Source organism: Buteo buteo, chromosome 17 (genome assembly GCF_964188355.1).
Source record: "Buteo buteo chromosome 17, bButBut1.hap1.1, whole genome shotgun sequence".
NCBI classification, from domain to species: domain Eukaryota; kingdom Metazoa; phylum Chordata; class Aves; order Accipitriformes; family Accipitridae; genus Buteo; species Buteo buteo.
In genome coordinates this window covers 6766597-6782140 of record NC_134187.1, presented here as the reverse complement: position 1 = coordinate 6782140, position 15544 = coordinate 6766597, and the positions used below count along the sequence as shown (strand labels likewise).

Sequence of the window (15544 nt, the reverse complement as noted above, 5' to 3'; positions counted from 1 at the left end):
AGCTGCTTTGTAGACGACTTCATTGTAAGTGACTAATAAATAGGTGCATACTCAGTATTACATTTAGAAAATTTGCAGAGAAAACAGGACGCAAACACAGAATAAATATAAAAGGTTAAATAAAAGGTTTGAGAAGCAATATCTCATAGCAGAAGACAACTACTGCACGTCAGTCGCACATCGAGCGAGATAGAGATCCCAGAGAAGAGAATCATATTTAGAAAGATGATGACTAATCCAAAGACACAACAGTGCTGCAGCCCAATAGAGCACTTAAATGGGGAGCCCAGTCAGGAAATCAAACAAGCTGAAAGCCAACCTGATTGCACAGTTACCTTTTAGCTGTACATGTTCCATTCCCTGCCCTGTCCCTTTGCAGGGTCACAAAAAAGGCAGTGCCAGCAGCAGGGAGTCCAGGGTAGGGCAGAATTGCTCCTTCAAACAAAGCAGCTCAATCCAGGCTGAAGCACCCACACAACCACAGCCTGAGGATGTAGTTTTTCATTATAGCCGAGTTGGCTGAACTGTGACCCCACTTTCTCCAACTCTCTCATGACTTGATGTCTTCTGTAGGGGCAGGTTTGAGGTTTTTTTGTGGTTTTGGTTTTTGCATCAGTTCATCTCACTAAAGCAGGTAACCATGGCTACATACAACTGTTAGTGCACTGCAGCAGTAGGAAGGAGACAGAACATGCAGTGCAAGGGCACAGACCAAAAGAAATGCTAGAGTGAATAAGAACAGACAGCAGAACCTACTCAAACAAAAAAGGCTTTCAAAAGCATACTAAAAAAAAAAGATAATCCAAAAGGTCTTCCAGTGAAAAAAATCATCTTGTTACAAATACAACTGACATATTCTAACCATTTCAATAGTAACTAGCCTCCTGTACGATCACAGTAAAACCAAGTCAATGCAGAAAACTCACCTTGACAAAATTGTCAGGGAACATGCCCCTTTTGCCATTTAGTTCCCCTTCTAACCATCCTTCTTCTTCCAGTTTTTTCACATTCCTGATGATTTCCCCAACGCGGATCGTTAACTCATCGTCATGCACTGCATCATAATCATATTCCACAATATAGTCCACTATAAAGAAAAAAACAAAACAAAAAAAAAACCACAGTGAATGCAACTCAGACATGGAAATGCAACGTGAAAGCCATGCATGTACAAAAAGGCAGACCTAACAACAAATGCAAAGAACAAGTGTGTCCCTTACAGAAACACTCACTGTGAATTGTAGTGCTTACAGCCGTTTTGGAGAGGGGAAAAAAAAATCTGAACAGTCACCTATTAGTATAAAGTAAATTTAGGAATATGACACCAGGTCATATTTCGGTGGTGGTAGGTAGGTTTTTGCGCATGTGTGGTGGAAGGGATTGCTGGCAGTAGTTTTTGTCCCCCATCCCACCAAGTCCCAATCCAAGATATACCAATTATGAATCACTCCCCACAGGGCAAGCGTTTGTTACTCAATGCATGTTTGGGGCCAAGGAGGGAGAAAGGTTCAAATTGTGCATGTATGGTATGTACATGCAACACTTTGTCAATTCTTATACTTGCATCTGCTATTGTATCTGCAAAAAACTGATTGCTGCACACACAATATTTTTGCAAGTTTGATCCAAGAAACGTAATACAGCCAGAAGGTGTACAATTGACAATCACACAACTTAAATTCCACAGACGTGTAAAAGGCACCCTACTTCAGATTCATCTGGTTTTGGGTGAAGAAGAATAAGCACACAAGCTTTAATTTTAATATAATTAAGTTTACTCAGAGGAGCATAGCAATGTATTTACATACACATCCATCTGTTGCACAAGATCCATGAGAGTTGCTTACTGACAGCTTGAGGCTTGTTTGGCAATAAAGGCTCATTTGTTCACCAAGAAATTCTGTTTATGCCAGAAATTTCCACAAACCTGCAGCAATCAAATAATCTTCTCTCTCCCTCAAATCCAGTCAGGATACCCAGGCACTACCAAACTTAACACTGTTCTCACTGACACCTCCCTTTCCTCTGCAGACCACAACAAAAAAGCATAAAGACAAGAGCACAACAGGGTTAAAAGACAGAAATCCTGAATGGCTGTACAAGTTTTTTCCCAGGTTACTCTTTATTCTATCAGTGCATAATAATATCCAACAATTAATTCACAAATTAAGGAATCAAATGGGGGAAAGTATTATTTCCTGGTATTGAACTTACAGCTCCATTAAATCAATGTATAATTTTGATCAAAACTCTCCACATATCAGAAGTGCTGCTGCACGCATGTTGCAACATAGCCTTTATCCCTCTGCTGCCTAGAGATGAAGTCAGAAAAACCTTGGTAAAAAACAGAACTACAGGATGATACCATGAATACAAGAGAAGCTAGAATGATCTGTCTGGCAAAGTATTTTCTGAATACACCTATTAACAAAGGAACCAGTCGAATACAAACATGAAGACTTAGTTTGCTTTTTTTCCTTTAAGAAAGAAAATTTGGTTTCTTCATTATGAACAGAAGTCATCAACAGAGTTATCTGCTCGTGATACACACTCTGGAACTCCTAACATACTTTTTTTTTTTTTTTACTGTATATATTTATTTTTGCCAAACATATTCTCTAAGCTTGCTTCAAAGCATCATATTTTCCCATTACTGCCTGCAGCAAGCATAGTAGTTTTGTCTTGCTTCTGCACTTAATTGTCTTTTGAGTGGCTGACATGAAATATTGCCCAACAGATAGGAAATTCTGGCAGCCACAGATCATAAAGACAATGGCCATTCATCACCTACAGTCTAGAAATAAAAATGTCATCTTCCAACCAACTCAAACCAACCATTTTGGAAACCTAAAAATGCATTAAAAAGTAAAAATATCCATGTCACATATTTCTCTCATGATAAACTCTGTTTTTAAGCACATTAGCAGGTATTATATTTCAATATACACACTACAGGACAGTTTTACAAAGTTAAACATGGAAAATGGATCAGAACACAGTGTCAGTCATAGTAAATGCTTACAGCATCATAGACTACAACTCAAACTGCCAAACGCCTGGTCCTTTTTTCCACAGAAGTAGTAGGTAATCATACCCACACTATGTCAACATGAACTAATTATTTTGAAAGCTTCTTTATTTCCTTGAGGGAATTTTCCTATATTTGCGATTGAAATGCACAACACATTCATTTTGGTCACCTTTCCAGACTGTAAAACATGGACTCGGTCATGCCAACAACCAAAGGAGGATCTCAAGAACCTCCCAGTCATCATCCATGTGTCTCTGTGTTCCAAAGACCAATAGCAGTAAACGAACATCAGCTTTTTATGTTTGAAATTTAGGTGCTGAATTTCCTCTTTTATTTGTCAGTGATACATAATACTACCTTCACTCTCATGGATACGTACACAAAACAGATCTAAACTCTGCTTTCTCACCTGTAAAGCAGGAGGGGTCATAGGGAATGTCAAGATAGTTTCATCCCATATATTTTTTTTGCATGTGATGACACAGAAACAGCAAGAAGCTACACACCTCACTATTATATGGTCCTTAAGAGGAACACTTAACAGTTTTGCTTTTCAATATTAGCAAGTGCCACTAGATGAACCGTTCAGGTAATTCAGACTGCAATGTGATGGGCGAGAAACCATTCTACTACCGAAACAGTCCAGATAAAACAAGCCTCTGAAAGGTCTTCAAGCATAATATTCACCCAAGTAAAAAACAGTGTCCAGCGGTGACAGAAAATGTTTTTAAGGAATCACAACTCCTTATAACAACAATAATTAGGAATCATGTCAGTCCACAGCTTACACTTCTGAATGCTTGAAGTAGTTCTGAATTATACATCTGAATGCTTCAAGTTCTCACTTAAAAGCTTTACTCAAGAACAGATGTGATACTAAAATCAGTCAGCAGTAAGTTGGACTGCAGTAACATAAGCTGGTCAAAACCTTCAAAAACGGCAAAGTCTCCGTTGGTAGAAGGTGCAGCAGAACGCCTCAGCAACACAAACTACCAAAACCACCTATCTTACCTCCCCTCTGCTTTTTACACAGCTTTCTCAATTTCAAACCAACTCAAATCAATTATCTGTAGCTTAAAAGCCCATAATGACCAAGTCTTGGATGAAAAATAGTTTTCTCAAGCTTGAGCATGAACACTGTGAGGTTAACCATGCTTTTCTTGCACATCCAGCAGGACCAAAGCTCACCTGAGAGGGAGATGACATTCTCCTGAGTTTTCACAGGCAGCATGGGCCATCAAAAATTACCTCCTACACCGTTTGCAAAGAAGATGTCTTTATCCTAGATCTCTAAGTGGCAATCTTGTTTTGGCAAGAATTCAAATATAAAAAGATGATGTCACTTGGTACATGCTTCCAACCAAGAAAAGAGGGAAGGAAACAAAAAACATGACAAGCCAAATCAAAATCAGGTCAATTAGGGTATTATAGAAAATAAATTATAACAGACTGTAAGAACTGACAGAACAGATTTAGAAACACAGGACTACATTCAGTGCCCTGGTAGCAGCCGAGGGGCTGGAAGCTCTGTTCAATGAAGCATCAGAGGCAGCTGAGCCAGTGCCACCCAAAAGCACCAGCATGGTGATAATGGGAATCAACAAAGATGTATGAAGAGGAAATCATGCTTGATCAACCTGACAGCCTTCCACGATGAAATGACTACTTCACTGGATGATGGGAAAGCAGTGGACACCATCTCCCATACCATCCTCATAAACAAACTGATGGAGTAGAGGCCAGATGAGTGTAAAGTGAAATGGACTGAAAACTGTCCAAAATGCCAGGCTCAAAGGGTAATGATCAATGACACATAGTCCAGCTGGAAGAGAGTCACCAGTCATGCGCCCCAGGAGTCAATGCTGAGCTGTTCAGTGTCTTTATTAATGACCTGGATGATGGGACTGAATGCACCCTCGGCAAGTCTGCAGATGATAGAAAACCACGAAGAGTGGCTGACAGACCAGATGAGTGTGCTGCTATTCAGAGGGACCTCAACAGGGCTGAGGGAAGTTCAGAGGGAAATGCCAAGTCCTGCCCCTTGGGAGGAACAACCAGTACAGGCTGTGGACCGCTTGGCAGAGGAGGACCTGGTGGACACCCAGCTGACATGAGCCAGCAATGCACCCCTGCAGCAAAAGAAGGCCAACGTCATCTTGGGTTGCATTAGGAAGCGTATTGCCCGCAGGTCGAGGGAGGTGATCCTCCTACTCTGCTCAGCACTGGTGAGACCCATCTGGAGTGCTGGGTCCTGTTCTGGGCTCCCCAGTACAAGACAGACACAAACATACTGGAGTGAGCCCAACAAAGGGCCACGAAGATGACTAAGGGACTGGAGTATCTTCATACAAGGAGAGGCTGAAAGCACTGGGAGAAGGCTTAAGGAGATCTTATTGATGAGGGCGTGGAGAAGACTGAGTGGCGCCCAGTGAAAGCACAAGAGAGAATGGACACAAACTGAAACAGAACAAATTCCACTTAAACATACATATACACACATACATATACACACACACACACACTGCGGGAATGATCGAACAATGGAACAGTTTGTCCTGAGGGGCTGCGTAGTCAGCGATGCTCAAAACCCAACTGGACATGGTCCTGAGCAACCTGCTGTAGCTGACCCTGCTCTGAGCACGAGAGTTGGACTAGATGATCTCCAAAGGTGCTTTCCAGCCTCAGTGATTCTGTGACTGATTCTATCCAAAGATATACCTTAGGTGGCAGCCTTCTGTCATCCAGCCATGACAGCTTTCTAACATAATTAGAAAACTTCCCAGACAGTGCTTTTTGAAGGTTTTGACCCATTTTCAGGGGCAGGGTATCGATTAAATCAACAGTGCTAAGTAAAAAAATATTGACTGGACATCTTTGGGGGAAAGGTGGTTCTAGCAGGCTTTAAGGGAGTGGTCTGTTCAGCTCTTGCTTTCAAGTAAGATGACAACCTGCCTAATGAAACAATAAAACAGACCAAACATGTCAAAGCCAGTCAGCCCAGTCAATAACTACAGGCTACATTGTTCCCCATGGCAAAGACAAAAAGTATCCTATCTAACAGCACTGCCTCTTTGACAAAATTGCTCACGCTGTTAGCCAACATAGCAACGCTGCCTGCACAAGGCATTCAGTCACTGCTGGCACAGGTGGACTCTCCACTTCTCCAAAACTTACACAACTGGCTCTTCTGCCAACTACATCCCAATGCCAAAGCAGAAGCCAAGCCTCCTGATAACTATGGCCATGTAACGCCCATCTTCACTGATTTTAAACAAAGGGAGTCTTCAGCTAGTCAGACTCTTTCTGAAGTTGGCTATCATAGGTAACTAAGGTCCTCTGGGAGCCCTACAAAAAAAAAACATAAATAAAGCAAGGAAAAGAGTGGAAAATATACTGAAATTCTAGCATGCCTGTGTCTTCAGTAGAAATAACCAAGTGTCAGACACTCATCCAGCAAAAAGCACAATTTTACGTTCTTGGTACTTTGTTTAGGATATTACAATACTGTCAGAATCCAGTGACCTTTCTGTAGTAGCCAGAAAAAGACACAAACCAGATATAAAATAAATCCCATGAAAAACACATTCAATAGCTTATAAAATAAAATTAAAAAAAATAAAAAAATCATTTGTGGGATAACTGAAATCTTTGCATATAAATCTCAAGCTATTCAGGAAGCCGTGTTGAAACTTGCTGCAGACCTGGAGGGACAAAGTCCAACATCAAGCAGCAAGAGGAGCTTGAATTGCATGCCATGCTCCATAAAGGTCTCTTCAGGCAGGTTTTATTCAGGCAGGTTTTAGGTCAGTTCAGATTCAAAGTCATTTATTGGAATGTGAACCCTGGAAAGTTGTGTGGCCTCCAAAAGCATCTTGCCAGCAGAACTGCAGTTACACTAGAAACTGAGATTTTGCTTTTCCAATTTATCATAACAGACAGTTGCTAGATGCCCAAAACAAACTTTATTAGTACTGTTATTTCCACTTGTACATCTATCAAAAAAAACAAAGTTTAGTCTCCTATAAAAGTAGGCTAACATTTTTGTTATTATGTATGAATACATACATACGGAGTTACAAAGGTATTTAGTTTTATAGCAGACAGCAAGCTTACACTAGAGACAAAAGACAACAGAAGACACAATCTTATCCTTTTAACTATCGACTTTTCTTCACAACTATCTCAAAATCAGGTGTTGGACTGAAGGAGAAAGCTCCTTCCAATTGCTTTCCCCAGAAAATTTCCTACAATTTGTGAGATATAAGAGTTCCAGCTTTTCTAATAGTAATAGCATAGTATACATTTGGCCACTGAAGACAGATCTTAACACTGAAAAAGTAGTGCAGGTGTTTAAATGCTGAACAATGAAAACACCTCCGTAAGTGTTAAACATAAGTAGTAGTTATAAGAATGGGGTTTTTCCACTTCAACACCACATAATTCCCCGTACCCTGACCTGCCTCACTAATGACAACCCATATGCTCAAATAAAGAGAACTGGCGGACTCCCCATTGCCCTTAGAATTCTAGCTCCTGCTTCCAAAACTGCCAGAGTTTTGTCCCCCGAAGCTCTCCTGGTAAGACACATGCACAAGGCGAGCACCAGGGTTTGGCAACCAAAGCCAAATCCCTCCTGGCCAAGAGCCTCCACGGCTCTGCTGCCAGGCTCCTACTCCTGCACTCTGCATCTGCTCCGGTGATTTACTCTCCTGTTTACACAACTACCCACAATGACTATAATAACCAATTCCCCAAAGATCAAAGTATTATTTTGGGACACAGAGGTGAGTTTGGTCTTCCTCACACTGAGTAGGGAAGCACCTCATTTCCCACTACTGGGGAAACCGCTCTGACCACTGGTCTTGCGCAAAAAGCTGCTTCCCTTCCCTTCATGCCCCAAAACCAATAAGCATGAGAAGCAGCCTAGGGACTGAACCTTGAACAGATCAAACACATAAGTATTTCCTACTTTCTTTCTCATGGTGCACAATACAGGTACATCACTGATGGAAAGTGGGAAACCTGCAAAGCTGTACTTCTAAGACATCTCAACCCAAGGATGCTGTGATCCCATCCTCTCTTTTGTATGCTTTCACATAGTTCCTTTCCCCTGCTCTGCGCTTAAATTAGTACTTATTTATACTACTGATGAATCAAATAAAGAAAACAGCCCAAGAGAAAACTATTTAGTGCCAACTTTCTGCAAGTTTATCTCCCTAAGATGGCTCACTGCAGGGTCAGAGACACAGGACTGCATCAAACCCAACTTAGATCAACATTCACATCATTGTTACAGTCCAGATCAGCAACACACTTCTCAGTGAAGCTCCAAACCGTCCTCATTTATTGTGCTTCAGTTCCCAGTGTGGAGCAGTCTCACAGCAAGCAACCTGGATTTCTTTTCACTGAAACTAAATCAAAGACATGCAGCCCAGGAACGCTCTTAATGCATGCTAATCTTTAATGGGCATTAAGTCCATGGGATAAGACTAGAAGTAGGATGATACAAAAATGTCCAAAACATGCAGGTCCCTAACACCAGCAGTTTCCCCCTATGGATCCACTCATCTTGCCCCTCACCACTTGCTGCTTTGCACATAGACGAAATCTGCCACGAAACCACATCCTAACATAATGCATAAACAATATGAGGCCACTGGATTCCTGTCAACTCTGATGGTAGGGATGCAGTTCCAAGCTATTAAGAAACCAAACAAGGAAAGAGTGTATTTAACCAATGGAGACCATGCAGTCTACACATATTTTACAGTAGAGTTCACCACAGCCTTCAATAGGTCAATAGTTTTAAGTCACACTATACAAATACAGAACAGCAGCCACTTAACCAAGCTGAGCCATCACATTAATGCTGCACATGGAGGACTTGCAGAACAGATGCATCACGAGGATTACTGAAAGTGTTAAGCATCACAAGCAAGATGTTCTACCTTCACAATAGCTCAAAAGGAGGTCAGACACCTCCTGTATGGCCTCAGAAAAAGCAGTGACACACAGCAGAGCCATTTCTACCTGTGCCTACTCCCAAGTGAGCCATACCAGTCATGCCAGCTCCAGTCCTGATAAACAGCTCCGTACCAAAGCAGACACATTGCTTCCTGCTCCTAAAGCTTTGATCCCCTATATGCCAGCCAAGCAAACTGCTGCTGTCACAAGGAAAGGATATGGCAGAGGAGGTACTCTGCAGTTTAAGATAATGCTGACCTCATGTATTCAAATATTAACTTAAGGTCTTGTTTTAAGCAAAGTGCCCTGAGCCATCAGGATTCTTTCATTAGTTCATAATAAAACAACATAATGCCAATGGAATTGAAAGATTTTCATGCCATTCTATGTACATTCTTTTGAGCACATACAATTAAATCTCAATTTGCTGTAAGCTGATTATTCTAGTAAGACAGAACCTAAATCTGTAGAATTTATTGGCTCAGGTGCTGGGCAAACAAACATTGCTTTCAGACACTAAAGACAAATACTGTTGGACCCAAGCTGATTCTACATAAAACCAGCTCAGCTGTGTCCACCCAAAGTCTGGGAGCACTACAAACACCCTGCTGCCACCCAGCAGGGACTCAGTTTGGATCCCAACAGGATTTGCTCCATTTGAAGCAACAGCCTTCATACTCACTCCAACACACCCCACATCTCAGAAGGCTCATTAGGTTTGATGCAGCATTACATGAGCTATGGCAATCGGCCACTATGCTACAGAGTCAGGCCAAATTCCCAACAAGCCCCCTTTCCACTTCCCCAGCGTAAGAGCTGAGGAGACAGAGCACCGTCGCCACCTGAGCTCACATTCATGCAGCGCTGTGCTGGGGCAGCTCAGTCCTCCATCCCCAGCCCCCCTTCCTCTATCAGATTAAAAAAAACAAAAAAAAAAACAAAAAAAAAAAAACCACACACACACACCAAAAAAACCCACCAACTTTTTAGAAGGGAATTTAAAAACCAAAGTCTTTCCAATCAAAGACCATAGCACTGGGTTATTAAGAAAATACATCATTCTTCTGGAATACAGTACATCTTTTCTATTATAAGTTGCCACCAAAAAGGTGCTGGATATATGTGGTGGTTTACAAGATCAGTTAAAAATTTAATGAGTACACTCCAGTGCTTACAGTGAGGGTATTTTAAGCTGTTATGAAGATAGCTTTTAGGAAAAAGAAAAAAAAAAAAGTGAGAATAAACACACGGGGTCAGGGGAGAAACATATAAAAAAACCAGTAACAAAACAACTTTCAAACATACCATTTAAGTCTCACAATATCCAATATCTCATTTGGGCCTTTGCTTGCCCAAACTTCAGCACCAGCTTCCCATTTTGATTAAAAACCATGAGCTTCAAGGGAAAAAAATTACCATTGGAAAAGGGGAAGGAACAAGCTGGAATAAAAGGTAGTTCTGTTATTCTCCTGAAGTCTGGGGTCCCAGCACATTTTATACTTTGTAATGATAATGGAGACTTTATTGCATCCTTTCAGTATATAAAGGGGGCTTATAAGATAGATGGAGAGAGACTTTTTACCGAGGTCTGTATTGACAGGACAAGGGGCAATGGTTTTAAACTGAAAGAGGGTAGATTTACATTAGACATAAGGAAGAAATTCTTTATGGTGAGGGAGTTGAGACACTGGAACAGGTTGCCCAGAGAAGTTGTGGATGCCCCATCACTGGAAGTGTTCAAGGCCAAGTTGGATGGGGCTTTGAGCAATGGCAGGGGGGTTGGACTAGATGATCACTGAAGGTCCCTTCCAACCCAAACCATTCTGTGATTCAGACACAAAAATCTTTTAATGAGATTTTACTTAGGTGTTAGATATACCATACAACTAAAAGAACATATCAGTAACTGGCTTTAGCATGTTCTCTTTCAGAGACATCCTGTGACTTTCACAGACTTCTTGTGATCCACAAGATCTGTCAGACCTCTCATTAAAGTTTCTCAGACTTTCGATTTTACATCTACAGTTGACACGCAACTCTGCAGAAGTTGGCCAAACTCACATTAATTTCAGCCACTGAACACTTCTCCCATAAATACCTTCTTGCTGCTATGCCATTGACGTCCCAGTCATGAACTCTCAGCCAGCTCCAGCTGCTGTCAAAGTCAGTGATAAGGTGATCTGAGTGAGGTTTCGCTTTTTTCTTCTGTTTTTCTCTTTCCATCCTGCAGTGTCTGCTATCTTTCCTTACTCCTTTTGTAACTTGCTCTATGCTGCATCACCCCATTCTAGCACAAACATTTTCTGCTTAGAGCAACAATCCCTCTACATCAATAGCTTGCCTAAAAAAAGGAAAATAAAAACAAAAATAGCAGTCTACCCTTGAGACAGTCTAAAGCCAGGAGCCTTGGTTCTGTCAGCACAGAACTGGTCCATCTGGAAGCTGCCCTGAATCTGCCTGGCATTTTTAGACTGGGCAAGTCAATGGTGCATTCTCCAAGGAATGACTCACCACACATTTTTAATAAAAGACTATGTCTAATTTTACAGCCCAGTAAGAATGGCTGAAGTAATTAGGAAAATGAACAATTGAAAACTGTAAAAATGTACGCTTTTCCTCCCAAACTATTTCAAGTAATGAGAAACTCATTGCATTCTAATAGTAACCATCTCAAACACCAGCCTCTCTAGCTGGCTCCAGAACTATTAGCAAGATACTTTGTGAAGGAAATTAAACAGTATAGCAGAAATCCTGCCCAGCAGCCTGCCCTGAAGCATTAAAGATGCAAACCATGCATGTCTCATTTTCCTACTCCAGGCTCCCATAATTTTCTAGAGTGCATTCTAGTGCTTACCACTGTGTATGATAGAACACAGTTAAAAAATTAAGTCTGTCAATTTTCACCTTCCTAAATCAAATCACTTCCACACATACCCTCATAATTCTACAACTGTATCCTGTAGATAAGTCATCATTACCAGCCAGCTGGGAAAAAAGCGTTTTAGTGATATATACCTGGAGTGAGGAATGTTAAACTGACTTTGATCACGTCTTCTCCAATATTATCAGAAATACTTTTCTTAAAAATCAGTCGCAAACTTAATAAATGTTAAAATTGTGGGATTGATTTACACCCTCGATTCTATGTGCAGGAATTGCCAGACTCCTCTTTTCACAGCAAGAGAAGACATAAAATAGGAAGTACTGGAGTAAAAGCTCTACCACCTAGAGGTATTTCATACTACCTTGTAAGGACAGAAGAGGTCAAAATGTTTTTACCTGGGAAGCTACATTAAGCAGAAAGTGATGTTTTGTGGTACTTGTTATTTCCTTCCTGAGTAGAGTTCACTGCAAGAAACCAGCCTGGAAATGAGAGGTGACACCAGCAGGAAAGGTAGCAAATGTCTTCACAAGCAAAAGTGAAAAACCACTATTAATTTAATATGCAGAGAAAACCAGGGATCTTAGACGGCACAGGGGAATGTACTTTAAAAAAAGCACCCCACATTTTCTTAAGTCATGACTCTGACACTGTTCCATATATAGATTTATGCCTCTTCCTCTGTTCCTTCCCTTAAGTTAATTTTATAACATCTACTTGGCAAAACATTCAAGGTGAGTCACAAAACATCAAATTACAAAAGCTGCTAAAACAAAGCCATGCCAAAAAGCTCTGAAGAACAAAAAGATTATACCTCATTTAGATTTAGTTCCAATCCAAAGCACCAAATAAGCAGTAAAAGTAGCACAGGGTCAACACCATATTTATAGGTTTTTCCCTTAAAACCGCCACCAGATAATTAGCTCATGAAAATATGTTTGAAGCTGAAGACTCCAACACTTATCTTAGTTAAAATTCTTTTTACAAAGTCATTCCCCTCCCCACCCCCCAAGAGAAAAAAAAAATATCTGTATTTGAATTTTATAGAAGTTCTCTTCCTTCAATATCAGGACCCCATGTTACTACAAAAGCTTCAGCTCCTCCTGCAGATTTTTTTCAGACTCCTCTAGCCAAAAAGGATAGCATGATCATAGCTCCCGGTTATGAATTCATGAGTTACAAAAACAAGAAAGTCTCTGAAAGCTTTTTGGGCTTAAACCAAAAGAAAACTCCTTTCACGCTCTAAAAAAAATGCAAAAATGCTTTGATAGATGGCCTACGATTTGGCACATATCTAATTTAGAATGACAATTAGTATTTCTGCAAACATGGCAAGAATCTAGCTTTGAAATAAATTTATGGAAACTTAAAAGCATCATTCGGAGCATGCACAAAGTGTTCCCTTCATCTTTAAAAACAGACATGATGCAATAGTCTGAATGGTCCCAGATTGGGATCTTGCAAAAACCACAAAATATGCTTAGCATTAAAACAGGGACAAGTGTTCCTATCCGACTCCAGGCTGTCAGGACAGTCCATACTAATTATGGCATTAATAAAGTTAATTTACTTCTTAGTGTGGACATTTTAGTCAATACAAAAAAACTGAACCATTGATTAAAAAACACAGAGAGAAATCCTTATGCAATGGATTTTTACAAAAGCCAGTCAAAATGGCAAATGCTCAGGGGCACCCTACAATTTCAATCAGATAGTTTTAAAGGAAATAAAATTGCTTCATTAGCTCAATTATGTTCTAAAAGTTAGGAGATCAGGTCCTTTAAACATCCACTTGTAACCTGAATTTAGAAGGATTTAAGCATATCTTATTAAGACCATGATTTAAACCTGCATGGCTTGCAATACTTCCAATCACAGAAAAACAAGGTTTGAAAGGACCTCTGGAGATCACTTACTCCTAACTGGTCAGAGTTAACCTCAAAAGTCAAATCAGGTCACTCAAGGCATTGTCCAGCTGAATTTTGAAAGTCTTCAAAGCATGGAGATAAAACAGCCACCCTGGGCACCTTTTCTGGTAATCAATTCTCATAGTAATTTTTCACCATTATATTCAATAGGAATTAACATTGTCCTAACTTGCAGCCATTCATTTACATTTTCCCACTGTGCCTCCAAGGAGAGTATGGCTTTCTCTTCTCCAGACTAGATCAACTTCTTGCACACTATATGCACTGTCCTCTTAACCACACTCAACTCTCCAGTTTGTTGGCATCCCCCCTGCATGTGAGGGGAGGGAGGACCAAAACTGAAGAGGGTATTTTGAAGACAGCCTTGTGAGTGCCAGGTAGCGGGGAACAACCACTCCCCCATGACCTGCTAGCTACTGTTCTCCTCGTGCCACCTGGTAGAAAGCGAGGTTGTTCTTTCCTAGATGCTGGATTATGCATTTGTCTTTTTGGAACTGCAGGAGGTTCCTGCTGGACCATTCTCCCAGTACTATTGTGGTACATCAACCATCCTCCCCCCCCCCTTCATTCACTGTGGGGTTTTTAAGGTACCTGAACATAATCTTCAGCACTTGAAGAAACCAGGCTCGCATGAGCATCCCTATCAGGCTATTCTCTCCCAATAATTCTTCCCCCATACACCCACTTGGGTGAAAGATGCCAGAAGAGGACCATCTCAAAAATAAGAGTTGATGTTTTTTTGGTTTTGGGGGTTTTTTTGGTGTTTGGGTTTTTGGGGTTTTTTCCAGAGTCAGCACTGAAGCACCCAAATCACAGTCCTCCCTGAGGAAAAGACCTAAGAACTGCCCCAACACTCCTGCTCTTTTAACCTGATGGTTGGCTAATCACCAAATATGCAGCTTGGAAGCAGCTACAGCATGTGCTGTGTCTTGCACAGCTAATTGATAGTAACACAGAACGATCGGTATTTGAAGAATTTGAGGAGGGAGCAGAGGCATTACGGGAGGTTATGAAAAGCTGTCTGGGGCAACGGATACCAGTCCTTGCGGTCAGGAGACAAAGCACCCGAACACAAGTTCACAACAAGCTAACCCTCACCTCCACCATTCTCAACACATTAACTTGAAGTAGCAGTTTGGATTTCAGAAACTCAAAGGAAATCATTTTGACTGTCCTCACATATTTCACAACTATCAGGCACAACCCTGGTGACACAACACACAAAAACAAAGAGTAAAATCAAGAGAAAAAAATCAGCAATATAACCTCAGCTTTTCAGGTCAGGGTTTACCACTTCAATCACTGCTCAGAACTACAAAAGCACGATACAGCAGCATACAGCAAGATCCAGCAACTCTGTCTACATAGGAAACTAGCACGGTCTTCTTGCTGCATAGACACAGCAGGCTCTGTCTTATTCTACTGACAGCACATCTCATATTTCATAAACAGCTTCATTTCATCTGCTATTCATCAAGCCTGAGGCTTCATGTTACTAGTTATCTACCAGGGCAGGTTTTCTTCTACTACCTACACATTAGAGGCCACTTACATTATAATCCATATATATATATATTTTATGATTCTCTCTCAGTAAGGATGAAGCATTAAGATTGAAAGAGCAAACTCTCTTCCCACAAATAAGCATCTAGTAAGATGATGAACAGGTGAAAATTAAGAGGCAGTTCTATGCACTTTCAATTGTGCTTTTACTTGAGAAAAACCACACTGTTAATTCAC

At 40.8% G+C, this 15544-nt stretch overlaps 1 protein-coding gene across 3 annotated transcripts in view; it reads right to left on the bottom strand.

Moving 5' to 3' along the window:
- The window catches only part of CD2AP (CD2 associated protein), a 100498-nt gene that overhangs the window by 59561 nt on the left and 25393 nt on the right, over positions 1 to 15544 (bottom strand). For all 3 annotated transcript variants that reach the window (XM_075049012.1, XM_075049009.1, XM_075049010.1), the window contains exon 2: positions 927 to 1087. In XM_075049012.1, coding sequence (XP_074905113.1) covers positions 927 to 1087 — 161 coding nt within the window. The remainder of the gene's footprint in view (positions 1 to 926; positions 1088 to 15544) is intronic.